Here is a 27,599-nt window from a genome sequence, read left to right as displayed (position 1 = left end):
CGAGGTGGAAGGCACGTAGACAGACAGAACTTCCTGCAATGAAATACACCAGTAGAGTCCAATACTTCAACAGTTCCACTTTGCTGGTGATCAATACATTTTCTGAGTGTGCAACGCCCTCTTATGGCCACATTTAAAAACAGAAAGTCAGTGGTTGGTTGATGGTTTGATTTTGAGATCTCAAACAGTCATTTAAGGTGCTTGTCAGTAACAAAAAAAATTACAAAATACAAGAAACCAATAGTCAAGTTTTACTAATTTTATTTCAAACAAATTTTTTTGTAATAATACAATTTATCAATGCAGACGACATGGTCATATGTGGTTTGTCATCTGAGTGGTGTTTGAAATGTGTGGATCTGCTGGGCAGTGAGAGAGGGGCTCATTTTTCTGAGGGATTGCAGGAAGTAAGTGTGCTTGATGGCAGAAGCCTCCATGTTCTCCTCTTGTAGCGCCAACAGAGCAGCCTGGAAAACAAAAACTTTTTTCAAGTATTCCTAATTTATCTGTTTGCCTATTCAGGAACAGGGTTGCATTTGTATTTTAGAGCCAGGTGTAAGAAAAAATGGCTTTCGGGTGCGCTTCGCATTACCTCTTTACACAGATTTTCCAGGTCAGCTCCAGAATACAGCTTGGTCTTTGTCGCTATCTCCTCCAGACACACATCAGCACCCAGAGGCATCGACTTTGTGCACACATTCAGGATGGCAAGTCGAGCCTAGACACATGACATTACACATATACAAGATTAGCCAAGCTTTTTCTGTGCTCTTTAAAAGACACAATGATATGAAAAGGCACAGAATGATGAAGTCATATCATCTTTTAATTCACCTCTGAAAACATTGTTGCACAGCTGCTTTTATGCCATAACATTTTGTATTTTTATTCACATGGGAGATGTAATTTACCTGCTCGTCAGGTGGTGAGACATAGATGATGTGGTCCAGTCTCCCAGGTCTGAGGAGGGCACTGTCTAAGCAGTCAGGTCTGTTTGTGGCAGCTACAACCATCACATCTTTGTTGCATACTTCCTGGCAGTCCAACTATCAGACATGTCAAAACATGTTCACTAAACAATTTCATACTGATCAGATGTTGTGTTTTAAGGAATGGAAGAGGGAGTGAGAGACTTGAACACATCTGCACAATATCGGACCTGTTCCTGTGCTTGATTCTCCTCCACTCCCTCTGCCTGGAGGATCTTCTCCGTCCCTCTCCTCTCCAGCGTCTTCAGGCCAACCCCATCCATCTCGTTCAGGAGCACAGACAGGAGGCGTGTTTGTACACTGTTGGGGGACTGACTGTTTGACCGTGCGCCAATCAGAGAGTCAATCTCATCAAGGAAGAGGATACAGGGAGCACAGGCCCGGGCCTGTCGAAACAGCTACATGTGGACAGAAGGGTGCGTGTGATTTTGGATGGAGCAGACAGGAGGACACAAACACAGCAGCCATTCACGGGTCTTATCACAGGCTGTGAAAAGAAAGTACCTGTGCTAAAGCCTTCTCTGAGTCTCCAACAAAGGGAGAGTAGAGGTCAGCACCACTGACAGACAGGAAGGCACAGTGGGAGGAGGTCGCTGCAGCCCTGACAAGCGTCGTCTTTGCACATCCTGGAGGTCCATAGAGCAGCACACCACGTGGCCTACTAAGACCCAGACGAACAAACGCCTCGGGGTATCTCATCGGCCACTCAATGCTCTGATGTTCAGACACAAGAGATGGACAGGTGGATGGGGAAAATAAAGTCCCAGTTGATTCCAATAATAGCTATTTGTCTTCAATTTGCAGGAAACACTTTAGCTCATTATCAGAAAACAAGTTCTGATGACAACTTTTTTTTTTTTTACATTGTATAATTCAAGCACTGCCACCCATTTACCTGTCTTAGTTTGAGTTTCACCTCATCCAGGCCTCCTATCTGCTCCCAAGACACTGCAGAGAGCTCCGTCCTGCCAAGGCTGCTCCGCAGGCAGGAGGGACGCACCACCTTCAGGGCCTCCTGGAAGTGCTTCATACGCACCGCCTGCTCTCCTGAACCCTGCATAAATCTATGTGTTCAACACTCTGGAGGGACTAAGTTTTTACACTTCAATTTCAATTCAATTCAATTTACTTTACTTCAGCAGGGTAATTCACTCATCGTCGATACTGCTTTCCAGGGAGTCTTTGGTTTATATATTTAAAACGAATAATAAACATAATAAATCTTGAGCAATTCAAAAATGTATGTTTGCAAGGGCAAATTTTAGTAAGAATGCTTATAAAATGCCCTGAAAAAACACTAGAATCTGGCATGTGCAAACCACATTTAAGGTGTATCAGGTACAGATGTCCATACATACAATGCAATGTGAATGCAGGTGCATCTATTCACTAAGGAACACCTAGTCAACTTTATAGCACACATGCAGCACAACGCACTTCTCAGACAGCTGATTTGGTGTTTTTTTTGTTGTTTCTAATACGCATACACGCTGGCCTGCCAGATAAGCACCATAATACTCTTCCTCTAGCTGTGAAGCTGAGCACGAATGTGAAATTTTCCCGTTCAGCAACAGTTATACAGCTGTAGTATCCCCACATATAAGATCAAATATCCGTAAAGCAGAGAAATATGAAGTCATTTGAAACATGTTCGAGACATACTGTGTGCGCTGCAATCCAATCTGGATATATCCTGACAGAAGGTACATGTAGGTCTGAAGAGAACTAAAATGTTTCTCTACAAATAATAAAATATGAAGTGTTTTGTTCCCATATAACACGTTGCTTGTTTGCCGAATTTACCTTTGAGTTTTCCCGTATAGCGTGCATGGCAGCCTCCCTGCACATGGCACTAAGGTCTGCTCCTACATAGCCTGTAGTTCTCTGTGCAAGCTCTGCCATGTCCACAGTGGGACACACAGGCATCCTCGCACACAGAACAGACAAGATGGCTTTTCTCTGCTGCAAGGTGGGAGCTCCAATGATAACCTGAAAAAAATACGTCAAATTCAGAGATTTACATTTATTATTGTGTGTTCATTCATGTATTTGATCCTTCCTACCTCTCTGTCGAATCTTCCCGGCCTGCGCAGCGCTGGGTCCAAGCTGTCCGGCCGGTTGGTGGCTCCGACGATGAGGAAGCGATCCGACTGATTCGTCCCGTCCATCAGCGTGAGAAGCTGAGCAACCAGGCGGTTCTCTGGGGCCGACGAGCCGGTCCTCCTCGGACACAGAGAGTCCAGCTCATCTAAGAACAGCACACATGGGCCCTCTTCGGCTGCAGATCGAGCCCGCTCAAACAGAGCCCGCAAGGTCTCCTCGCTCTCACCCGGCCGTGATCCCACCACCTCAAAAAATCATTAACAATTACTATTAATAATAATAATAGACTGTAATTACACAAAAAAAATGCTGTTCAAAAGTGCTTACAAAATAAGCAATAAAAAGGTCTGTAAATAAGTGAGTTGATTTTTGGTGTAAAATAAGTGTCCCAGTACACTTCAAAAAAAATAATACTTAAAAATGTGTGGGAGGACAAGCAGAAATTGTAAAATCTGTTGCTATGGGAAAGTCAGGATTTGCTGCTATGAGGGCATATTATCAGACACAGCAGTGATGACTGGTGTCAAATCATGTATAGTACTTCTGCTTGGAGATGATGTTTTAGTACTCTTCTGCCCCTGAATTAGGGATTGGGTGATATGATATATAAACCCTGAACCATGAACGTTTATTTGTCAACTGTCAGAGCTTTTCACATACAGAATTAGGCATTTTAGCCTTTAGCCTTTAGAAATCTGTGATTTTGATACACAATTGTTTGCACTGTTTATTGGATTAGCCCCCAAAAAATCAAGTTACTTTATCTTTCAAAAGCTTCTCAATTAAGTTGACAATATAAGACAATGTACATCATAATATAAATTGATTTTACGAAATAGGCTTACACATACTGTAAGTGAAAATATAATCATATGAAAATATTTAACATAACAATGTAATGAGATCACAGAGTATATGAACAGATGTCATTAGTATTTTTTTCTTTTTCTTTTTTTTACCTCTGGCCCTCTGACCACCACAAGGCTGGCTCCCACCTCCCCCACCACTCTGTGGACCAGCAGGGTTTTGCCCACACCTGGAGGCCCCACCAGGAGCACACCTCTGGGACACAACACACCCAGAGAGCTCAAGGTGCCTGGATAGAGCAGGGGCAGTTGAAGCATCTCTCTCAGTGAGGCACTAACCTAAAATACAGTAAATTAAAAAAAGACTAAACAATGTAGGTGTCACATTTTTGGAACACACTCTGTAGATGAATACCAATAATGTCATTGCAGTTAACACATGCTGACCTCCTCCATACCCCCGAGTGACACCGTTTGCTGGTCCTGCAGCTGGCTCTTGTAATGCCAGACCGTCTGGATGCCAGCTATCTCCACACCAGTTTTAGAGGTGATAAATCCAGCACTGGCAGAATCCGGATTGATGCTTTCAATGACAACATATCTAATCTCTGTATCAAAATCCTCCAGGTTGATCACATAGTTCTCGTGGACGTGTACACCTTTCAGCATGTCCTTCACAAGCTCATGAACAAGGCGAGGAGGTGTGTGTTTCTTAAAATCAGCACTCTGGACTACCACAGTTATCTTAACACCTTTCAGTTTGGGGCAGGGTACAGGTTTGAGCTGGCCGGGGTCCAGGTGCAGGTGTTTGGGAGGGTGAGAGATCAGACTGGCAGAGGAACATTTCAGGTCCAGCTGCAGAAAGCCCTCTGCCAGGTCAGGCCGGGGCCAGGCGGTGCACAGGCAGCTTCCTCCGGGGACAAACACCAGCAGGGGGGAGCCCAGACTCAGACCCAGTGCCGACATCAAGCTTGGACCCAGCCTGCATCTCTGAGAGCCCCGGTCTGATGGATCCACTGAAAGGAGCCTCAGAGACTTCATTGACCATCAGCAGCCACCAACCACACTGAAAGTAAAATACTGAACTACAAGCAGATAACACAAGTTCTTATAGTACGCTAACCATCTGGTGCCCTGGTTCATTTTGGTTAATTTTTGCCATCTTTTAAACTGTCCTAACTGCAAATGTATGGTGTCCTTTTGAGTGTGTTGAAACACAGAGCCTGAAGAACAAAAACTGTGCAACTGTCCAAATACTTTGATATCGACTGAAAAGAGGACTTCTCGCTCAATTTATCTAAATATAAAGCTGCAAGTAACCCGCAATACATGAAAAATGACACAGGTGCCTGTAAAAATGTAAAAATCTTCAGTGAAAGTAAGAAATTAAACTACTTACATGTAAAGTGTATTTATCCAAGCTGGTTTTAGTGTTTTTTCATTATAACTCTATGTATGACTGTAAATCACTGAAAATACTCATAATTCACTATTTTAAACATTTTTCTTCAAATGGCCTACAGAGATAGACGAGATACTGTGTGAAACATCAGCACTTTCAGCTGGTTATCTCAGCTTGTCTATAAATGATATACATAAATAAAACATGCTCAGTGTATTCACTGATCAATCGACGGATTCCAGCAATTAACAGTGAATTTTTAGGATTTACAGTGCAAATGAATAAATGAACAAACAAACAAACAAACAAACAAACAGGCAGGAGTGGAGCTGTTACTTCAGCTGCAGCTTCGGCTATGCTATATGCTCCTAGCTATTAGCTACAACTTCATTCCTAGCAGCGATACATACATTTTAATACAAAAAAAAAAGTGACAGTTTCTTACCAAGTAATGGGAGATACTAGTGGTCGGCGGCTAAAATGTTATGAATGTTAGCGGTGCCGACAGCAACAGGGCGACTTATGTTTACAAAACCCATGTGGCGTTAAAACAACACAGTCAACCAAAACATTGCCCGGCGAGAGACAGAAATTCTTCTTCTTCTTTTTCTTCTCCTGCTTCTTCTTCTTCTTCTTCGCTCCGGCAGACTAGGTACGGTTTAGTGCTTTGCTGCCTCCCACTGGTGTAGTAACATCATTGCTACTTTTTCTTTCCTCTTAAGACCCACCGTATATCTTGCGACAGTGTAGATCTGTGTTTTTGAGGAAGTGGACTGCTTTCCCAGGCCCTCTCTTTCTCGAACATCGAGTCGTCCAGCAGTATTCTAAGGGAAAAAAAAAAAAACCTTAAACTTTCTTCCCAGCTTGCCTAATTCCATGTATAAAACTCTCTCCTTTCCCCGGCACAGAGCGGGCAATGCAATCATGACATGTTGTACAGACCCCGGGACTCCACAGTATCAACAGCTGTCGTCTCTATGCCTCCCCTCTGGCACCAACCCACTTGCTAGTCTGCAATGTCCCGAACCTAGCCTTGTCAATCTCATCTCATCTTTCCAAGACGTGTTCACTCTATTGCCGGGTTAAACTGGCGGTTGGATGTCGTGGAGCCTCCTCCCTCCGCTGTCCGCATCCCAGTCCCGCTGCCATCGATGATCCGGCCTCTCACCAGTTCAGAAACCAGCGTTAAGATCTCCACAACTATATCTGGTCTAGCTCAATTCCTCTTTTACTTCGAAGGCACCCCCAAACCTCTTTAACCCTTGCCCATTCGCTGCCTCACTCACGGGCGTTCCACTGGAGGATACAGTAAAACATTAGTAGTCCAAATATCGCCACCATCTTCCATTTGGTCCCTATTATTTTTTGCCCTTCTGTCTCCTGAGGACAAATAGCTGAGGAGGCCCCACGTTTAGTCACCGTTTCCTTACAGTCGGAAATCTCGTGCTCACCCCGGCATTATGTGCATATACCTAAGTCCTCGGCACGCAGCTGCGATACAGCCATACCTCTGGCATTTGAAACCCCCTCGTGAGGGTTACAACGATCATTTTCTCACTGAGATTGTTTTAGAGAGGTGTTTGATTCCGCTGTATGTTCAGTTCGGGGGATGGAATTTGTGGTGCTGTTGGACTGTGCTGCATCACACAGAGAGCTGCTTCTGTTATTTAGTCTAACCTCGCTGATAGAACTGGGGACAAAATAATAGAAAAACCTGTCTGTATAATGCAATACACTTCAACGGCAACATAGACCACAGCCTCAAAGATGACCATGAAGCTGAATTAACACCGCTCTGAAACAGCGTCAGCCCAAACTGAGCATTATAGCCTAGGATTTATTTGAGGCCGTTGTATTAGACTGGATTCCCGTCAGCCTGGTTGTTCCTAATAAACTGCTTAAACTGATGTATTTCCTTGTGTAGAGGGGAGAGAGAGAGAGCAAGAAAGGGTGTAGTAGTGAGGAGACTAGTGCAACTTATTATGAAGTATGCTTAATTTCCTAGTGTGTTTTTATAAATTTTACTATGGTGTACGCAAACACCACTGGTGCAAATAAACCTTCGGCAGCATCAGAATAGTTTACCAACTGAGACCGAGCTGATACTTAACATCTCTGCCTGTATTAAGACCAGTCAATCAGTTTGAGAGTGATAGCAGGTCCCAATTCTGTCTTTTTAGTTTTAATAATGGGGCTGCCTCTTTTTTTTTTGTATACACTTGGGTTTTGCCTTTAACTTTCTAAAGTTATGTTATATTACTTACTATATTAATACAGGGATCCTTTCGTGGTGTAGGGTCCATGGTAAGACAGTTCATATAATTAAAGGGGAAAGGGGCCCACTGAGGCTGCATGTGCACAGTACGGGGCCCAGATTTTTGTGCCACACCGCTGTAAACGAGGGAAATAGTCACGGTCGTCCAATTTCTAAATTTTACACCTTTCTGCCGCAGAAGAGGCAATACAAGATACTAATACTAATACTAATTAATACTCGGTCATATCTAAACACACAGACATGATACATATATTTTCAGATTCAATGTGACGTATCCTTATCTCGGATGTCCATCAGAAATAAACGTCCATAAACCCGCTTAGAAATCATAAAATAGACGCTTCAGAATTTGCCCGAGAAACATCTTGTTTTTAAGTTCTCTTCAGCACTGAAGCAATTTATTGATTATTGTCTGTACGTCCAATGGTACATATCCAACAGAAAGCGCTAATAGCTAGTTCGGCGTACTTAATCTTCCTAAATGTGAACATATAACATATATATGCTTAAAAAAACACGGGGCTCAAATTGTAGCTCAGGACTTAACTCACTGAATCCAATCTTTATTATATTTATACCTACTTATGTCATGCTAGATAGATAGATTAAAACCTTTTGGGCTACTTCTGTAGTGGTTGGGAGGGTTCGAGGCTTTGACCGGGCAACTTTTTGTCAGTCCAATCTGTCGACGCCGATTTCACCAGCGACCATTTTAACCATACACATGTTTACCCAGCCTTTGATTCGCAGGTGGGTTCGGCGGTGTTGTTGAGCCAGACTCCGCAGGGAGTTTATCTGCTTCCAGGGTGCTCGTGAGTGAAGTCACGTGGCTGGCTATTTATACATAAATAGTGCAGCGGTGATATCGAAACCGCGGAAGGTCGTCTGTCTGTCCCTGCAAGCGGACGAGGGACTCTTGGGTAGGACGTCTCACAGGTGACCCCGCTGCCGCCGCTGCTGCTGCTGAGGCTGAGGCTGAGGGAGAGTTGAACAGGTAACCTGCTCTTTCTGGAAATCTGAAAGGCAAGTCTGAGCAATCAACCAGTCTGTCAGTTTATGAATGAATTACTCAGCTGTGAGTTGACTGTGTGACTGAGTGAGTGAATGAAGGAATGAATGAATGACGGAATGGAGGGGGGAAAAATAGCAAATACATCCTCAGAAACCAAAACACCAAGCAGAGTATTTCAAGTTTTCACACTCTTATTTGTTTTCTGGTATTGAAATTGTGTTTTTTTTTTTTTTTTTTTTTTTGAGAGAGACAAGTATTTGTAAACGCCACATTTTTTTACAGTTTGCTTATGTAAGGAGATATGGGTCTGTGTCTGAGTCCTGAGGTGCCCCCATCTAGCCCCACAACATTTTATCTGGCTTATCTGTTTCTCTGCCCGCTTCTCTCTGCCCCTGCCCACAACGACTAGGCCAGACTTGGCACGGATTCCCTCTGTACCGTCATAACTCCAGATCTCGCGAACAAGCCCGGAGTCTGTAATCAACCCCTGGGCCCTGTGTGTGTGTGTGTGTGTGTGTGTGTGTGTGTGTGTGTGTGTGTGTGTGTGTCGTAGAGCTGAAATGTCCCTCTGCTGTCTGTAGGCCTGGCACCACAGACTGCCTGAGTGTGTGACTGTGGGGCTCAGGACCTACTCAAAGGGATAATGTGCTTTGTTCAGCAGATGCAGAAGTAGTGTTAACTTATCACCTACATCTGGTTGTTTTGTGTTCATATTCAAGAGCCAAAAGGAGTCTCCGGGCAGACGCTCAGTAGCCATGTCAACCCTCCTGCGCTGCATCTCCAGCTCTTCTGTCATTTTCCTCCAGCGAGGGGTCCGTCAGAAGATACCTGGAAGGAGGCAATTCAGGACTTTCCCTGTTTTACGGGACCAAAAGGCCTCCAGAGGTAGGAAATGCGCAGCTCTGTTGAAATCTCTCTGGGTAGCCGTACATTATTACAGACGGTGAAACTTGGTGTCTGCGTGCTTTATTTGGTTTGGATTTCCTCTGTGTCTGAGATGAGGAATGAGAGCGTAGCAGTTTGCTCAAGCACACACTCCTGCTGGCCAGAAGAGTGGAAAACTCCACAGATCACGAACTGAACTGCAGCCGGTTGCTAGAGATGTGACCAAAATAGGGAACGCTGGTTCTTACCAGGCAGTAGCCTTGCTCACCGAGCTCCGGGCGCCGCTAACATGTGAGAACATATGAGAGGTCAGTTAAAGGTGACATGCAAAAGTTAAACTGCCGTCCGGCAGGTTCCGTTCACAGCCAATTGTTCATCGAGTCAGTGCTGTTTGCGGGGCACTTGTCGTCGATTTTTGTTTGTGAACGTTTTGCAAGTTACTGAGTGCTTTCTAAGTTTTTGAGTTAAGCTTGTATGTCAGGGAGTGTAGGCCTCTCTGTGTGTATGCTGGCTCGGACCCAATCACCTGCTCATAATGTCTCCATGGCGGTGAGGTCACCATGCCGTCTAAGGAAAGTAATGTGTAACCTGACACTGTCCGCAGCCACACAATCTCAGCTCTACACACATGCTCTCCTGTGTTGTAGCATCATTTTTATTTTTTATTTTTACTTTTTTATTACAGGTTCTAATATTAATTTGAAAATGTTTTTTCCTTTTCAAAAAAGACTCGCAAATGCACTCCATGGCTTTTCGTGTGCAGCAGACTCAACTCTCAGCTGGTGTGTGTGTGTGTGTGTGTGTGTGTGTGTGTGTGTGTGTGTGTGTGTGTGTGTGTGTGTGTGTTCAGGTGTGCTCTACAAGGACGTGGTGGTGGGCGTTCCTAAGGAGACGGTACAGAATGAGCGTCGTGTGGCGCTGTCGCCTGCGGGGGTGCAGGCGTTGGTCAAACAGGGATTCAAGGTGCAGGTGGAGAGTGGAGCCGGAGAGGAATCCAAGTTCTCTGACCAACAGTACAAAGATGCTGGAGCCACCATCACTGATGTCAAGGGAGCCTTTGGCTCAGACTTGGTCCTCAAGGCATGTTCGCATCTGCTTTTTGGTCTGCTAATAAGACAGTTCTGTTTTATAGTTTATTTGAGTCTAGATATTCCTGAATTTCCATTCATGATTTTGAAGCATCTCTTTTTCTACTTTAGGTCCGAGCCCCCAGTTTGAGCGAGACGGATCTCCTGAGGCCTAAGACCACCCTGGTGAGCTTCATCTATCCAGCACAGAACCAAGAGCTGATAAAGAAGCTGTCAGAGAGACAGAGCACTGTGTTGGCCATGGACCAGGTGCCCAGGGTCACCATCGCACAGGGCTATGATGCACTCAGCTCCATGGCTAACATCGCTGGGTACTGAAAGAGAGACATTTACACGCAGATTCGTATGTTTGGAGCTGTCCAGGAATATCTAGTTACAGTAAACGTGACTTGAATGTTTGTTTTTGTAGGTACAAGGCCGTGGTTCTGGCTGCCAACCACTTTGGCAGGTTCTTTACCGGTCAGATTACAGCTGCAGGAAAAGTACCCCCAGCTAAGGTAACGGTCTACGTATCGTAAACGTTGACATGAGCGATTTGTTTTCCCACAATCTTTCCTTTTTGTTGTCAGTGTACCTTTTTTTTTTTTTTTTTTTTTTTTTTGTTTAGATAAAATATGTATCTGGACTGTGTCAGTCTCCATGTACAGTTATGGATTTTCCTGCTGCACACAGGTCCTGGTTATTGGAGGTGGAGTGGCTGGTCTAGCAGCAGCAGGGGCAGCCAAGTCAATGGGAGCCATAGTCAGAGGATTTGACACCAGGTATAAGATGGAAAACCAGACGTTATGTCTCAGACTGCCGACTGAGTGATGAGGGTTGTAACGATCATGATTTTGACAATAACCCGATGTTCGTATCTAACAGGCCAGCAGCCCTCGAGCAGTTCAAGTCATTTGGGGCAGAGCCTTTAGAAGTAGACCTCAAAGAGTCTGGCGAGGGAGTCGGAGGTTACGCCAAAGAGATGTCCAAAGAGTTCATTGAGGCCGAGATGGCCCTTTTCGCCAGGCAGTGTAAAGAGGTCGACATTGTCATCAGCACTGCCCTGATTCCAGGTCAGTCGCACTTTTACCTTCTCTTTTCCTTTGTCTTTTGGCATTTTTGAAGGCGCATTAATCAGTATTTTGTTGCATAGTAACAGAGCTGAGACTCAGCTACTCATCAGTCCCCGCTGGCATCGGTTTCCGGCAAAAAACTTTGATAAACCACCTTAAGGATACCTGCCTACACCAAGGCAGTTATCCTTGCCTACACCAAGTTTCAGATTGGTGAACATACAAAGTTGATCATGTAGCAGCTCAAGACCCAGATATTTTTCTCAAGAGCTGGTGGGGACTAAATCATAGCTGTAAAAACAGTAAATATTGGAACTTGTGGATCCAGTTGGCCAGACACAAGACTTAAAGTAAATTCTTATGTTGCTTTGTGTCTGTTGATTTCCAAAGATGTTAGCCGTAAAAACTCTTAAGTTTTTTTTCTGATCCTTGTTCAGATGGTTTTCTTCCCCCTTTTGTGGCCAAAAATTGATTAATGCAGCTTTAGTGTGGATCTGCTGTTCCCCATCTCGCCTGTCCCTCTGTTTCCTGTTCTCGTGCAGGCAAGCGGGCTCCCATTCTCATCAAGAGGGAGTTTGTGGAGTCGATGAAGGACGGCTCCGTGGTGGTGGATTTGGCTGCAGAGGCAGGCGGCAACATCGAGACCACCAAGCCTGGCGAGCTGCATGTTCACAAGGTGACCTTTCCGCTTGGGCAACAAAAGAAATTCTGTCTTTCTGTTTTGTTTGCCTATGTGTAAAACTGACTAATGGAATACTTGTCTTTTAATGACCAGGGAGTAACACACATTGGCTACACAGACCTGCCCAGCCTCATGGCCACCCAGTCCAGCACTCTGTATTCAAATAACATACTAAAGCTGCTGAAGGCCATTAGCCCAGACAAGGAATACTTCCACTATGAGCCTACAGATGAATTTGACTATGGAACAATTGACCACGTCATCCGCGGGACTCTTGTCATGAAGGTGGGTTTTTTTTTTCCTGTTGTTCTGTCTACTGGCAGCCTCCATCTCTACTGGCATCCCTCCCTCACTCTCAGCATGAGTTTATCGGATCCTGTTATGCTGGGATACTGTGCCAAATGAGTACTTAAAACCAGATCCCAGCTGGGAATAGCTCATGATGGATCCCGGCAAAAATGTATGAATGTTTCGAAATATGCTTCTCCAGGAATTTTGGCTTTGACACATTGTTTATGGCAGAGAAAGGATCCAACCTCAAAGGACATATCAGTTTACCCCTTGTTCGACTAAGCATTATTCAGGCCCCATAAAAGAGAATTTATCTTTGAAAACCACTGGTAACTGGTTCATGATTGCTGTTTTGTTCGCTATAATCTCCTATAGTCCATGAGTTTGTATTCTGAGTGCTCCCACCAACCAGGCGAGATCTCCCACAATGCAGGACTCCAAAAGTCTTGATGTGTGTTTCTCACGTAAAACTCTGTGGACATCCTCTGTGTTCTCACACCGTTCCCCTGGTGTGCTTTCTGATGTATCCAGGAAGGCAAGAACATGTTCCCATCTCGCCTGTCCCTCTGTTTCCTGTTCTCGTGCGAGCAGGCGGGCTCCCATTCTCATCAAGAGGAGTTGTGGAGTCGATGAAGAGACGGCTCGTGGTGGTGGATTGGCTGCAGGAGCAGGCAGCAGCTCAGAGGCCACAAGCCTGGCCGAGCTGCGCTGCTACAGGTGACCTTTCGCTTGGGCAACAAAGAAATTCTGTCTTTCTGTTTTGTTTGCCTATGTGTAAACTTGACTAATAGAACCATGTCTTTTAATGACCAGGAAGTACACACAGTAGCTACACAGACCTGCCCAACCTCATGGCCACAGTCCAGCACTCTGTATTCAAATAACATACTAAAGCTGCTGAGGCCATTAGCCCAGATAGGAATACTTCCACTATGAGCCTACAGATGAATTTGACTATGGAACAATTGACCACGTCATCCGCGAGACTCTTGTCATGAAGGTGGGTTTTTTTTTCCTGGTGATTTCTGTCTACTAGCAGCAGCCCTCCATCTCTACTGGCATCCCTCCCTCCTCCAGCACCAAGGTTTATCGGATCCTGTTATGCTGGAGATGCTGTGCCAAATAGTGCCCAAACCAGATCCCAGCTGGGGAGCAACCATGATGGATCCCGGCAAAATGTATGAATGTTTCGAAATATGCTTCTCCAGGAATTTTGGCTTTGACACATTGTTTATGGCAGAGAAAGGATCAACCTCAAAGGACATATCAGTTTACCTTGTTCGACTAAGCATTTATTCAGGTATAAAGAAATTTATCTTTGAAAACCACTGTTAACGGTTCATGATTGCTGTTTTGTTGGCTATAATCTCCCTATAGTCCATGAGTTTGTATTCTGGAGTGCTCCCACCAACCAGGCGAGATCTCCCCACAATGCAGGACTCCAAAAGTCTTGATGTGTGTTTCTGGCACGTAAAACTCTGTGGACATCCTCTGTGTTCTCACACCGTTCCCCTGGTGTGCTTTCTGATGTATCCAGGAAGGCAAGAACATGTTCCCATCCCCGCTCCCCAAAACAGCCCCCCCAGCGCCAGTGAAACAGAAAACCATCATAGAGTTGGAGGCTGAGAAAGCATCAGCGGTTTCTCCCTTCAGCCGCACCATGACCTCTGCTGGCACCTACACTGCAGGTCAGAGACCAATACACGGATCCACGCAAAACTAGACTGGCACTCAGGAGAGCGCATACCTCCGCCGAGGCCAAGCAATCCTACATGTCGGTGTAGCTCTACCAGACCCGGATTATTATCTGGAACTGCACCCCAATGTAGAAACTGATAGATCTCAACATCATAAATATATGGGATTTTTGTACATCAAGATCCATACATTATTTCCGGGGGAAATTGATCGAAAATGTCAAAGTGCCCTGTCTTGCAATGTTAAGGAGAGTGATACAAAATTCCTGGATCTATCCCCTTTAACCTGATCTGCCCCAAAATTGAATGGGTTCTTCCAGTACCCAATCCCTCCGTCAAGTTTGGTGCACATCGGTTCAGTAATTTTTGTGTAATCCTGCTGACAAATAAACAAAACCAACTATGTGTTTTTTTTTCTTTACTAATTCTGATCAAGAGACCTTTCTCTACTGAATAAAAACAAATGTTTGTTTAAATTATACAGTTAACCCAACAGAAATTTAGAGCATAATGACAATCTTTAGTTTTTGTTTGGCCTAAATTTCTACAACATTCAAAAGTTGTCAGCTTTTACTTATCATCCCGGACTCTGATGTTTTATATTTTGGTTGTACAATATGTAGCGGTTCCAAACGGAGCTGAAACAATTAGTTGAAAATTGTAGAAAATAATTTATCAGCAACTATATTGATAATCGATTTAATTAGCAAGGCGATTTTCAAGGAAAATGGAAAACATTTTTGATGATTTAAGCCTCTGAATTGAAAAGATTTGTGCTTTTCCTTGTTGTACATCATAGTAAACTGTGCATATTTGGATTTGGACTGTTGGTGGGACAAGAGAAGCAATTTGAAGAAGAGTTCTTGGACTTGAAAATGTCACGTTTGGGAATTTTTTTTTCTTCATTATTTTCAGGTGTTTTATTGACCAAGCAATTAATCAAGAAAATCATCCGGAGGTTAATTGATGATAAAAATAACTGTTAGAGTAGTTCCAAACAATATCTTATTTAGAAAGTTGTAGCCTTTTCTAAAATTGATCTTTATTGCTAGGAGCACTTACCTTAGATAGCCTAGATCTTAATGGGTCTTTTGAATGTAGACACTCCTTTTTATAATTTAGCACAGCGGGGAATACTGTATATTTTTCAGTTCTTTGAAGTTTTTGAGAAACAAAACTACACTTGCAATACCTGTTACGAAAATATAGATTTGTGTGTTTCTTATTCAATTACTTCATTGCTTTAATGGTAAAAAAGGACTGAAGAACAATTGAGCTTGACACGTTTTTCTTCTAGCCATATGGAAAGAAGTGTACACAGGTATACAAACACAACTTGTTTTATTAATTTCTTTATGCCTTGTTGATGATCTAAGGACATCTTGCTGAGTGACTGTGACTAGCTGTGATTTAAGTCTGTGTTTTTTCTCCACCTCAGATGATGTACTTGGGCTCAGGCTTGTGCTGTGTTGGGGCCCTGGCAGGCCTCTCTGCCCAGCGCACCAGTCGCTTGGGGAACGCCCTGGGCATGATGGGAGTGGCAGGGGGCATTGCTGCCACCCTCGGTGCCCTCAAACCCTCACCAGAACTCCTGTCTCAGATGTCTCTGGCCATGGCCACTGGGGGAACCCTGGGTAGGTAGCTTCCTGCCTTAAGGGGATCTACGATTTGGGATACAAACGATGTGTGCGGCTCTTTTCAAACAGTTGGTGGAGAGGACTCTTGTCCTGCAAAATTCTTACTTTGGCACTGATTCTTGTGGCAGCACAGCCTAGTTTAGTTTCTAAACAGATCTTCTTCTCTAAAGTCCTAATACGCACTCTGCACTGTATATAGCGTTTAAAAAAAAAAAAAAAAAAATGAAATTAATGAAGCTCAGACATGGCTCCTTTTTTGAAGTCCAACAGTTTGTTTACAAAACTGCAATAGCATCATGATGAGTTACATGTTATTAACTTAGCATGTGACTCCTCTGGTTATGAAAGATTGTGATTTTTGCTAATTCATAACAGAACATCAACGATTCTCTCCAGGTACAGAGATGAGTGGAGTTTCGTCATCATGTCTGAGAGTTGTACATGTTTATAGTAATTTAAGAAAGCAGGATGATAAATGATGTTGTAAACAACACACACAGACAAGCAGCAGAGGATGAGGGTTTACTCAGTGTTAAATTAGTGTCCCTATGAAAACGCACTTCACTACTTAACTTACGACTCATCAGAGTGGCCTTGAAGATCAGGCCCTATAACTGAAAACAGGTGTCTGACATTTTTTAACTTCAATTATTTATTTATTTATTTAATTTTTTTTTCTTTAAAACTCAACCAGTGTGTATGAGAACTGTGGCGTCTGGTGTTTGACTTAACCAAACATAGTAACTCACTGAGTTCTTCAGAGGTCTCTTTTGATGATCGTCATTTTTCGACTGCAGGTCTGACCATTGCCAAGCGTATTGAAATCTCCGACTTGCCGCAGCTCGTGGCCGCCTTCCACAGCCTTGTGGGGCTGGCAGCTGTTTTCACCTGCGTCGCCGAGTTCATGATAGAGTACCCCCACCTGGAAACTCACCCAGCCGCCGGTGTTCTCAAGACTGTGGCGTACCTGGGCACGTACATCGGAGGCGTCACCTTCAGTGGATCACTGGTGGCCTATGGCAAGCTTCAAGGTAATGGATTTAATTTAAATATTGTAGCATTTTCTGTATAATCTATGTACATATAAATACTGTGCACATTACAAATTTTAAAGTCAGCAGACTATCCTTTTCAAGTCCGATCGTTGCTCTTCATTTAACACACATCTATATAAACACACACTGAGCTTTATGTCCTCTGGCACTGAGCGTCTCTTTCATCTTGTTAAAGCCAAAGATCCTCTAGTAAATCCAGGCTTGGACTCGGGGTGTGCATGTGTCAGCAGTCGCTAATTTACATTGCAATGTGAATGATCAAGAGGAACACGTGAAGCTTTCTGGTAATTTGTTGCGGGTATGGCAGGGCAGTGGCCGCATGGCTGTGGTTGGTGGAGGGCTGCTGTCTGATTTATGGATGGGACGGACTCTCAGACAGCTGATTAGAGGCCTCCACAGAAAAGTCCGGGGGTTCAAAGACCCTCGACACTGCTTTTAGAGAAAAGTGTGCTTGCATGTTTTATCTTCTCACATTATTTCCCTTTTTTAGCCTTACAAAAGAGTGGCAATCATTTCACTGAAACTGTTTGTTTGTTGAAAATGTTTCTTGGCCGTAGGCATCCTGAACTCCGCCCCCCTGCTTCTGCCGGGACGACACATGTTGAATGCCGGTCTGATGGCAGCGTCAGTGGGAGGGATGGTGCCTTTTATGCTCAGCTCCAGCTATGGTACTGGCATGGGGTGTCTAGTGGGAGTGTCGGGGCTTTCCACTGTTATGGTGAGTTTTCACAAAGCTGAGGAAAAAGGGAAGTAAAAAGACGGGGGGGGGATAATAATAATAAATCAAAAATAACTGGAAAACGCTGAAGATGTGAAATTTTTCTTTCGGTAAACATGTATTTCATCAATTTATATTAAAGTAATTTTTTTTATTATATCCTGTCTTGGAATATGGTAGAATATCATTCACTCTTGGTTGGTACCTTTCCAGTGACTTACTCTACCCATTGAGGGAAATTTGATATTATAATGATAAAGCACTTTAGAAACTTTATTATAGGGGATGGTACACACTTTTAAACTCTTGGCGCTTGTTACAGATTAGGCAGAACTTTGTTGAACACTGTTGCAGCTCATTTTAGAAACAAGTTGGGTTTTAATTGGCTCAAGTGTCTCGAATGTTTTTGCTAACTCCTTGTTTTACTTCTGTACAACTTCTCCAACTTCCCTATAGGGTGTAACCCTGACAGCAGCCATCGGGGGCGCTGACATGCCCGTGGTCATTACCGTGCTGAACAGCTACTCCGGATGGGCGCTCTGTGCTGAAGGTTTTTTACTTGAGAACAATCTCATGACGATAGTCGGAGCTCTGATTGGCTCCTCCGGTGCCATCCTCTCCTACATTATGTGTGTGGTGAGTGGACACACACATCCGGCCATACGTGAACTTACACAACAGGCATACTCAGCACATTTCCCCAAACCTCAGTTATTTTCCTCCTCTCATCCAAGGCTATGAACCGCTCCCTGCCCAATGTAATCCTGGGAGGGTACGGCACCACCTCCACAGCGGGCGGTAAGCCCATGGAGATTGTTGGCACTCACACTGAGGTCAACGTGGACCAGACCATTGACATAATCAAAGAAGCCAACAGCATCATCATCACACCAGGTATTTGGTTGTGCAGCGCTAGTAGCGGCTAATGTAGCCTCGAGCCACAAGCCCCAAGCAGAGGCAAATCAGTAGAGTACCCCTATAATTGTCAGCTAAAGCCAGTTATCAATCAAGTACATAGCAGGAACACCAGAGAAAACTCTGTAGACATTTAAACGCTATCATTTTGTGTGGAGCCAGTCCAACAGACACCTCAATCGACAGCATTATTTTAAATACCTCCATGGTCAAAAAGGCTGTACAGTAGTCAACCAGTATACAGTTTGAGAATAAGCTACGTTTGAATTTTGGTTAAAACCAAACCAATGTTCCTGTTTTTTTTTTTTTTTTACCAGATTTTGGTGGTAACTTTAAGTCATGCATACATACTGTACACTAGGCAAGTTTAAAGTGCTTTACAGAGGCATAGAAGTACATTAAAAACTAGAAATTACGCTCAGTAGATTGCAGACCTCCGCCAAGGCCAATATCCAAGAACATAAACCAGACTTCAGAGGAAAAAATTCAAATTCATAGTCAATGATTCGGATCTGCCACAAAAGTTAGTGGGGTCTCCTCTGGCCCATGCCCCATCCCTCCACTAAGTTCGGTGCAAATCAGTTAAGCACTTTTTGTGTAATCCTGCTTCCAAGTAAACAAACAACCCGAGAGACACGGCTGGACATATAACCTCCTGGGCAGAGGATATTAAAAGAGGACATTAAGAAGACATTAAAATTGCATTTATAAAACAGTACAAAAATGCTAAAAGGCATATGTAATTTGAAAACATTAAAAATTAGACATTAAGAAGACATTAAAAGCGCATTTAAAAGACAATCACAGCAGCAACAAAAGCAAAACAAGCAAATAAATAGTTTGAGATTAAAAGGAGTTTACATATGTAATTTATTGGTGAGCTGCACCAAACAATGCTTGATTTAAATGCGCTGACAGTTTTAGCAGACCTCAGGTATTCAGGAGGCTTGTTCCACAGGTGGGGAGCAGGGTTTTGTTTGGTTTTGATCCTGGGAACACTGAGTAAACCTCTCTCAAATTACCTGAGGGGCCTGGATGTTTCATAACGTACGAGGAAAATCAGAGATGTAATTAGGGCTTTGTAGACAAGTAATAGAATTTAAAAAAACTATCCTTTGACACACAGGGAGCCAGTGCAGTGATTTAAGGACTGTTGGTGTTAGTGAGGACTTTGGCAGCAGTATTTTGGATGGGCTGCAGTTGTCTGGTTGTTTTTGTTGGTTTTTTAAATTTTTTTTTTTTTTTTTTTTTAAACTAAGATTTGTGACGACACCATCACCATAGTCTAGCCTTGTGAAATTAAACACATAGTTTTTCTGTATCTTGTTTAGACGGAAAATCCTTTTTTTTTTTTTTTTTTTTTTTAATTTTTGCCTATGTTTTAAAGCTTCTTCCTCAGCACAAAGTTGAGACACTCCTGAAAACGATTTGGGGCTCTGGAAGAGACAGGTATAGGAAGAGGTTTTGGTTCAAATCAGAGATTAAAGTGGAACACAACTCTCTCTCATCACTGGACAATGTGGATCCTCCTCTGTATTCTAGCTGCAGCTTTCCAGACTGTCTGGATCAGTAACATTTAAAGCTCTCTCTCTTCTGATCAACTTCACATGACTGTTCTGCCAAAATGTGGATTAAAAAAAATGTTTGTGCAGCAGCTCTGGGAAGTTGGGGGGCATTTGCAAAATGTTTGGAAATGGTCAGGATCTTGGGCTGATTGACATGGTGGCAATTAAAGTCAGAATGCTTTAGCAGGGTGACCACGGGAGGGAGCAGTTTGCCCACAAATGATCCCCCATGTCCACCTTGTGACACACAAACAGTACATGAAAGTGAGTGTCTAGGTACGTGTTTGTTACCAGTAAGTAAAGGATGATGGACTTGACTTTTAGTGTGTGTGATGCAGATGATGATGATGATGCTTTTGACCACATCTTGATTTATTAAACAGAAAAGGACAGACTTGTTTGACAACTGAGTAGTTGTTGAGTGGCCTGAGCAGGAGGAACCACTCTTAATAACTTGGATACTTGGATTACTGTTGTTTTTCCAATGGCTCCAAACCAACGCAAGGACAGCTGTGTGGTCCAACATGCTGGTTTGATTAGAGTTACAGTGAAAAGTCACAAGAGCTATTGAGTACAGACTTAGGACTTCTCCATGCTCTGTCAACAACAAAGCAGGGCAGTGAGGAAACAGAAGGCTCCAGTTGTCTGGGGAATTGAAGGATACGGGTTATGGGCAACTGGCTTCAACATAACTTGATTAGGGGTAATGCTGAACTCTACAAGGTACCTGGCCACCAGGGTTAAATAGGGGTTATCCAGGCACAGGGAAAGGAGTGCTTTGCACGCAGGGGACCCACATGCACACCACACATGCAAAAGTTTTCTTTAGAAAAATGTTTCTCAGACCAGTAAACCACTATGATTTAATACAGAGAGGAGACTTGTGGTGGATGAGGACAGGAATAGGACAAAAGAGGGGGGGCAGGGTAGAGGAATAACTGGTTTTATTGTTGTTGAACCCCTGCTGGATCGCTGTGCTTTCATTTAAGAATGAGCAATAACTATGTCAAATGCTTTTTGCTTTTTTTATTTTTTATTTTTTTTATTCCAACAGGGTAATAAACAAGAACACAAATCCAGAAAATGAATTGCTTAAGAACTGGATAATGGACTCAAACAACCAAGGAGGGATTACAGTATCTCTAGATACTCGTAAAATAAAGATGATTATATCCTAAGATTATTATTGCAATTTGCTGGGCTATTGCATGTTTGTTCTCTGTATGTTTTTGAGTTTAGGTTGGGGTCTGTGTGCAGCCAAAGCCCAATACCCAATTGCAGACATGGTGAAGATGCTCAAGGAACAAGGAAAGAGTGTCAGGTGAGTGTCTGCATTCATGCTCTTCATCTCCTTCATAAACAAGAATACTGCTGGGTCTCTGTCCTCAGTTGGGGTTAGACCCACCATTTTAAAATGGCCATTCTCACCAAAAGCAGAGTACTTTTTAAAGTAACTATACAGTATTGAGAGACAGATGTACAATTTCAACTACATGAGTATTTTAATTTGATGCTACTTTATAATTCTGTGCCCTTTATTTCAGAGGAAAATGCTTTTACTCCACAACATTTAGATGACTGTAGTTACGACTTAGTTTTCACATTTTGATTTTACATATTAACACATGATCACTGTTATAGAGCAAACTATTCAGCAGTATGTAAAGTAGTTAATAGCAGATATACCTCCGCCAGCTACCACATGAAAATGCTTCTTACACATGAATTAATCAGTAATAATCATCAAATAATCTAATACATAACAGAAAAACACTGAGAGGTGTTACATTACCTGTTGCATATAGTATTTTTACTTAAGATTTTAAATTGAGTATTTTCACTTGTAACATTGTAATGTTGCTACTTTTTCTTAAGTAAAACATCTGCACACTGCTTTTTTTTTTTTTTTTTTCCTATGCACGTTACAAACAAATCTGAACTTGTTTCAAAAGAGACAGGTGCATTTTTACTTGTGGCACCCTATGAGCAGGGCATCATTGATCAGGGAGTATTGCATCTTTAAATGCAAATCAGTCAAACGCAAATGTTGATGAGCAACAATATTTTGTGTCCATCTCCAACAGGTTTGGCATCCATCCAGTTGCCGGTCGCATGCCCGGCCAGCTGAACGTCCTCTTGGCTGAGGCTGGTGTTCCCTATGATGTGGTCCTGGAGATGGATGAGATCAACGAAGACTTCCCAGGTAAACTCGTTTTTTAAAGGAAATTCTTGAGAGAGGTGTTTGAATATTTACTGCTACAAGGTCGTCACTTTGGCACGAAGTTGGCAGATAATATTACTCGAGCAGTTATTTTTAATAATCGCACAACCCCCCCCTTCATCTACACTTGTAGCAGCCTTGTGTTGTCTTGATATTTAGACATGCCATGTTATCGGGGCAACAGTCCTGCTTTCTTAGCAACCAGGCATGCAGTCCGAGACACATTGTTCTGTTTATGACGGAGGAAGACAAGTGTTGTGCTTGAGAGAAAATAACATTAGTGAGGACAATTGGATTACTTTTGGCTAGCAGTTTGGTCTGTCATGCGTACGAATCTGTAAATGCCTGTGGCCCACAGAAACAGACTTGACACTCGTCATTGGAGCCAATGACACAGTGAATTCTGCAGCACAAGAAGATCCCAACTCTATAATTGCTGGCATGCCTGTCCTGGAGGTGTGGAAGTCCAAACAGGTTGGTCTACCTTTTTTTAAAATTACCTTTATGTATTGCTGCATCAACAATACCACTACATTTTTATCTGTGGTACAAAAAGTAATCACATATTATTTTTTTGGCAAACTTAACTCCAGGTGATAGTAATGAAGCGTACTCTGGGCGTGGGCTATGCTGCTGTCGATAACCCCATTTTCTACAAGCCCAACACGTCAATGTTGCTGGGAGATGCCAAGAAGACCTGTGACAGCCTGCAAGCCAAGATCAGAGAGGTCTACTACTGATTAACACCCGTTAATAACGGGTACAGAGGCAGGTTGACAGATACTATTTTTCCAGCATTTGCTTTCAGGACCTATCTTTTTGGTAAAACAGATTTCTTGGGTCTGCAACAATTGTGATTCTATTACAGAGATGCCAAAGATTCATTTTTTTTTTTCTTTTTTGAAAATAAGGGACATGAATAACTCAAACATAAATGTGTACTAATTTGTAAATAAAAATATGTAAAAATGTCTATTGCCTTGCACATTATTACATTTTAGATTTTAAGATTTAAATAACAGGCAAATCATTCACTGTAACTTGGACGGATTAAAGTGGGAAGAACAAAAATAAGTCTCAGGGTAACACCATCTGATTTAAAATACCCTAATTAACTGTTTTTGCCCATCTGTCACTTTGCAGACAGTTTTCTTGAATTTCTAGACTGCTGTAGGAACCTTGGATTTCAGAGTTATATTTCTTGTATTTATTCATTTATCAAGCAATCCTACGTCATACGGTAATTGTAAAGACATTTTTTATTGCATATTCTTATACAAAACAGATGTCACAGTATCCCTTACAAAATAAAATATCACTCAGCCAGACATGCCAGAGCTTGCAGGTGAATCTACTCTTCATCTACAGTTAAGTCAGTTTAGTCTCTTGTAGCTGATTTCAGTTTTCTTCCCACAGCTTTCTTCAGCATTTCCCAGCAGAAATCTTGGCTTTGTTGACAACTGAGTGCAGATAGGAGTAGAAGAAGAGAAGGTTATCATACTCTCCGTTATACTCCTGAGCAAGGCAATGCTCATGGAAGTCTTTGAGGAAATAATAAATAGCCTCGATAGTAGCCAGGTATGTGTCCGGTTTGCCCTTCTGATGGCGCCAGAAACATGTTTTCCTCATCTTCAGCTCTACCTGGAGCAAATCTGGAGGAGAACAAGTGTCGTCAGGGAGCACAAAAGAACACAGAGTGAGATCATGTTAAACAGCATTGTGGGTCAAGTAAATTTGCCTGTAATAACAACCAGCAGTCAAAGCTCTTTGAAAAGCTGCACAAATGCAATCTTTCATGATTACCTTGCAGTCTCTCATCTGTGCTGATCTTGTTGGTCTGGTTCCATGTGCTGTCAATGAAGACCACCCTCTGTAGGGGATACACCCTTGACTCCAAGTCCTTTGCTTCATCTGGGGTTCCTGACTCTGGTTTCTCGGCAGTTTGTGTGGCACCTTGAACTTCCTCACTTTTCTGCCTCTTGATGCGGGGTTCATCGGAGTCACGCGACCTGCTGTCAGTCCTGTCATGCAAATACTGCATCATATCTTGAACCGAGACAGCCCCTGGACCAGGGAACACCAACACCACCTGGAGAGAGCAAAGAGACAACACTGATTCAGAGTGGAACACCAAAATACAAACAAAGACTAGAGTACGAAAAAATGTTTTTAAGATATGCTGTTTTTAGAGTTGGTGATTTATATATGGCTAACATACCATACACACTACAGGGCCAAATACAGATGTACATAATGCACAAAAAAAGGGATTTATGTCAATATCAACTTGAATTTAGCAAATAGTAACAGTATCAAAACATGACTCAAAAGTATCTGCTTGCAATAAAAAAATAAATGATAAATGCATACAGCAAATAAGGTGCGGGGACAATGGTGTTTTCCTAATGGGTAAAAAAAGAAAAATGAGCAGCAGAAATATGAAGAAAATAAGGAGCACTACAGCTGAAACAATTAGTAGTTTGATTAGTTGATAAAAAGAAAATTCAGTAGCTATTTTGATAATCAATTAATCTTGTATTTTTCAAACAAATAATACAAAATATTCTCTAGTTTTCTTTGCAATATCTGATTATAAATTGAACATCTTTGGGTTTTGGACTGTTGAGCATATAGAAAAAAGATGTTACCTTGAGCTTTAGAAAAATATATCGGGAAGTATTCACTATTGCTTGTCTTTAATTGATTAATTATTAGGTTTATAGAATCAACGATCTGGAAAATTATCGTTAGCTGCGGCCAGAAAGGGTAGAGCTTCACAATAACACTTAAACGTGTAGGAGTTACTTAAGCTCCATTGTTTTGTGATGAAAAACAGCTAACCTTGTCCTTTTCAAACTCAGGTACACAGGGGTAAGTGTATATGGTGACGTCACTGGGTGCAAGGATCTTGGCATGGATCGCAGTGCTCTTGCCATCTGTCTCATTTGGATGCTTGATGATGTCTATCTTCACAGGAAGCTGAGCAGACAGTTACATTTTCACCACACCATTTGCAAAATTTCATCGATCTTACATAAATGATACTATTAGGAACAATCAAGCGAGTCCTAACCTCTCACTGACCTTGATTAAGGGGATTTCTTGCAGGCCGACACCCACTAATGAGCAGCATGTGTAGCAGAAAAACATCCTTGATCCTCCACATTTAGAGCATTTCAACCTGCCCCTCTGCTGTGCTTTCTCCAGCACTGCATGTGATGCCAATTTCAGACCTTGGAGAGGCGGCTTGGCGAGCTCACAAGTGTCTGATGAATCACAAGAGACTGTTGTTTTGTCACGGCAACCAGGGAGGACATGCTGGTCTCGATCCAGGCTGCTCATGCTTGCTCTTTCAATGTTGACAGACCAGTGCTGACGTACGTGAGCCCTACATGCATAGCTGAACAAGAAAGACAAAACAAACAATGCAAATATTAGCAGACCGAAATAATCCAATATTTACATGACTTCAAAAAAGGAGGGGTGCAATAATGTGGAAAGCTATTAAACAAACCAGTGGTTGTAAATAAAAAGGTCATATAGGAGTCTTTTTCAGACAGATGAATTGAATTAGTAAATATTAGGTATACTAATATTTATACTGTGATGAGATTGGATAATGTATAGGATTTTAAATATTGAAACAATATGATGCAGCTTTTAATGCCTTCTTTTCCTGGTTATAAGGGCACTTTGTCACTTAGTACAAAAGATAAAATCCCACACAGAATATAGTCACAGAATATAGTCTCATAAGTGTCAGGGCACCTCGACAATGATTAGCTGCCTGATGATCTCAGATGTGTAAATTTGTTCTTTTAAATGTGAATAAGCTGGTATTCATATGTATGTGCATTTTTATGTACATATCTTTTTAGGTACAGATTTTTAAATTATGATTGCTGTTTTGACCAGTGTTCATATTGATTATTTCTTGGTATTTTATCTCTCCTTTTTCCTTATTTTATTCTTGTTAGCTGATCTAAATTTTGTATTGTTTTCTTGGCTTTTCTTGCAGTTTTATTGTTTTATGTTTGCCTGGTATACACATCACCTTCATTAAAATCACACAATTTTCTGACTATATTCATCTGTTCATTAGAGTGAAATGATAACTTATGGTCTCTGTGTTTATATCCGCAATAACTGCAATCCACAGTCCACAAACTACGTCTTCCAAAAATCACCATACTGTTGACTACGTCTCTCAATAAATTTCAATAAAAACGGAACACCCTGAAATCTTCTTGAAGGTAGGAGTTATTGAAGGACTGTTGTATTACATTGCGTTGCATTCGTTTTAGCTTGGTGTTCTGAGTGTGTAATAGTATAACACTCACAAGGAACATTTGACTGCGTTGGTTACTTATACTTTGAAAGTATTTTTTCCTGATTACGCTTAAAAAATTTTACTTAACATAACAGTAACATTCTGAATTCAGGACCGTTACTTGTAATTTCTACAGTGTGGTAGAAATTACTAATTTCACTTAAGAAAACAATCTCAATACTTCCTCCAACTCTGGCGAGCATCAGCTAATGTGACAAAGCTAGTGAATGAATGAGTTTTTTCGCACCATACAACTCACTGATAAGCATTTGAGAGTTCAACAGCACAACATTCAGTTAACAGCGTATTTTATGTATCTCTCACTCTTCTCTTTCGCTCAGTGGGACTACGTGCTTTACAGTTAGTGCAGCTAATATTACAGCACAGTCAACATTACCTCCTTCATGCTAGTATAGCTAGCTTCTTTTAGCATGCTTGACATATGCTCAACATCTGTCGCGTCGGCTAGTGCTAGCAGACACAAATCATAGTGGCTTAAGTTTGTAATATCAAAGACGAAAGGAAAACAGACGTTTATGTAGTTCAGCCGAGTCGCAAGCAATATGTTATCCACTAGCTAGTCCCGATGAAAACTTGCCCATCTGTATTAAGTTAAATGACGTTCAACTGCGTGTGCATCTTCTTCTACGCCGGAAATAGTTTTCCGAATGAGGGAAAGGTAAACACGGGGACTGGCCGGAGATAACTAGTTAAGTGTTGTGGTTAAGGTTAGAAAAAGCATGGTTATTACCCAAGAAATGTTGTTGTTTCAAGCAATTCGCGAGAAATCTCTCGGAAAATATTGCATAGGTTTTATCCTTTTAATTCAATTACTCTAAGCTACAGGCTAAAAGTTGACCCTCTTCGTTCTTT

The 27,599-nt window shown here is 42.3% G+C and overlaps 3 protein-coding genes across 6 annotated transcripts; 1 reads left to right on the top strand and 2 right to left on the bottom strand.

Annotated features, from left to right (window-relative positions):
• Positions 1–244: 244 nt before the first annotated feature.
• On the bottom strand, positions 245–5,974 carry spata5l1 (spermatogenesis associated 5-like 1). Of its 3 annotated transcripts, none has more exons than XM_040128509.1 (11): positions 5,746–5,974; positions 4,346–4,964; positions 4,052–4,237; positions 3,053–3,337; positions 2,793–2,978; positions 1,885–2,043; positions 1,494–1,703; positions 1,160–1,387; positions 912–1,046; positions 593–718; positions 245–467 (listed from the first exon to the last, which is right to left on the bottom strand). In XM_040128509.1, exons 2-11 carry the CDS (start codon positions 4,937–4,939, stop codon positions 330–332), a joined length of 2,247 nt encoding a protein of 748 aa, XP_039984443.1. In that variant the 5' UTR covers positions 4,940–4,964; positions 5,746–5,974; the 3' UTR covers positions 245–329. The 3 variants fall into 3 exon arrangements, with proteins under 3 accessions (XP_039984443.1, XP_039984435.1, XP_039984450.1); XM_040128501.1 differs by having other exon boundaries at positions 4,346–4,983; positions 5,746–5,973; XM_040128516.1 differs by having other exon boundaries at positions 4,346–4,914; positions 5,746–5,973.
• Positions 5,975–8,436: 2,462 nt separating this feature from the next.
• LOC120790072 (NAD(P) transhydrogenase, mitochondrial-like) lies at positions 8,437–23,366 on the top strand. The gene is made up of 20 exons (XM_040127350.1): positions 8,437–8,601; positions 9,310–9,475; positions 10,326–10,555; positions 10,675–10,874; positions 10,973–11,060; positions 11,236–11,324; positions 11,428–11,615; positions 12,158–12,291; positions 12,391–12,582; positions 14,126–14,301; positions 15,583–15,598; positions 15,724–15,919; positions 16,720–16,953; positions 17,535–17,695; positions 18,152–18,331; positions 18,430–18,589; positions 21,415–21,496; positions 22,260–22,378; positions 22,755–22,870; positions 22,990–23,366. Exons 2-20 carry the CDS (start codon positions 9,346–9,348, stop codon positions 23,134–23,136), a joined length of 2,838 nt encoding a protein of 945 aa, XP_039983284.1. The 5' UTR covers positions 8,437–8,601; positions 9,310–9,345; the 3' UTR covers positions 23,137–23,366.
• Positions 23,367–23,636: 270 nt separating this feature from the next.
• On the bottom strand, positions 23,637–27,394 carry dtwd1 (DTW domain containing 1). Of its 2 annotated transcripts, none has more exons than XM_040128527.1 (5): positions 27,124–27,394; positions 25,481–25,796; positions 25,238–25,375; positions 24,200–24,485; positions 23,637–24,048 (listed from the first exon to the last, which is right to left on the bottom strand). In XM_040128527.1, the coding sequence occupies exons 2-5, from the start codon at positions 25,736–25,738 to the stop codon at positions 23,819–23,821; spliced, it is 912 nt and encodes a 303-aa protein (XP_039984461.1). In that variant the 5' UTR covers positions 25,739–25,796; positions 27,124–27,394; the 3' UTR covers positions 23,637–23,818. The 2 variants fall into 2 exon arrangements, with proteins under 2 accessions (XP_039984461.1, XP_039984469.1); XM_040128535.1 differs by having other exon boundaries at positions 27,259–27,394.
• Positions 27,395–27,599: the final 205 nt, after the last annotated feature.

Source organism: Xiphias gladius, chromosome 1 (genome assembly GCF_016859285.1).
Source record: "Xiphias gladius isolate SHS-SW01 ecotype Sanya breed wild chromosome 1, ASM1685928v1, whole genome shotgun sequence".
In the NCBI taxonomy this organism is placed as follows: Eukaryota; Metazoa; Chordata; class Actinopteri; order Istiophoriformes; family Xiphiidae; genus Xiphias; species Xiphias gladius.
The sequence above is the reverse complement of the archived record's forward strand: the minus strand, read 5'-3'. Positions and strand labels throughout refer to the sequence as shown.

Excerpts from the sequence above, each read along its gene's own strand:
- spata5l1 (XM_040128509.1), bottom strand. The coding sequence starts at position 4,939 with ATGAAGTCTCTGAGGCTCCTTTCAGTGGATCCATCAGACCGGGGCTCT. Across the intron at positions 3,338-4,051 it reads TGGTGGTCAGAGGGCCAGAG|GTGGTGGGATCACGGCCGGG; the intron begins GTAAAAAAAAGA and ends TGATTTTTTGAG. Across the intron at positions 2,044-2,792 it reads CTATACGGGAAAACTCAAAG|GGTTCAGGAGAGCAGGCGGT; the intron begins GTAAATTCGGCA and ends AGATTTATGCAG.
- LOC120790072 (XM_040127350.1), top strand. The coding sequence starts at position 9,346 with ATGTCAACCCTCCTGCGCTGCATCTCCAGCTCTTCTGTCATTTTCCTC. Across the intron at positions 11,061-11,235 it reads GAAAAGTACCCCCAGCTAAG|GTCCTGGTTATTGGAGGTGG; the intron begins GTAACGGTCTAC and ends TGCTGCACACAG. Across the intron at positions 21,497-22,259 it reads GAACAAGGAAAGAGTGTCAG|GTTTGGCATCCATCCAGTTG; the intron begins GTGAGTGTCTGC and ends CATCTCCAACAG.
- dtwd1 (XM_040128527.1), bottom strand. The coding sequence starts at position 25,738 with ATGAGCAGCCTGGATCGAGACCAGCATGTCCTCCCTGGTTGCCGTGAC. Across the intron at positions 25,376-25,480 it reads AAGAAATCCCCTTAATCAAG|CTTCCTGTGAAGATAGACAT; the intron begins GTCAGTGAGAGG and ends CTGTCTGCTCAG. Across the intron at positions 24,486-25,237 it reads CTGAGTTTGAAAAGGACAAG|GTGGTGTTGGTGTTCCCTGG; the intron begins GTTAGCTGTTTT and ends TGCTCTCTCCAG.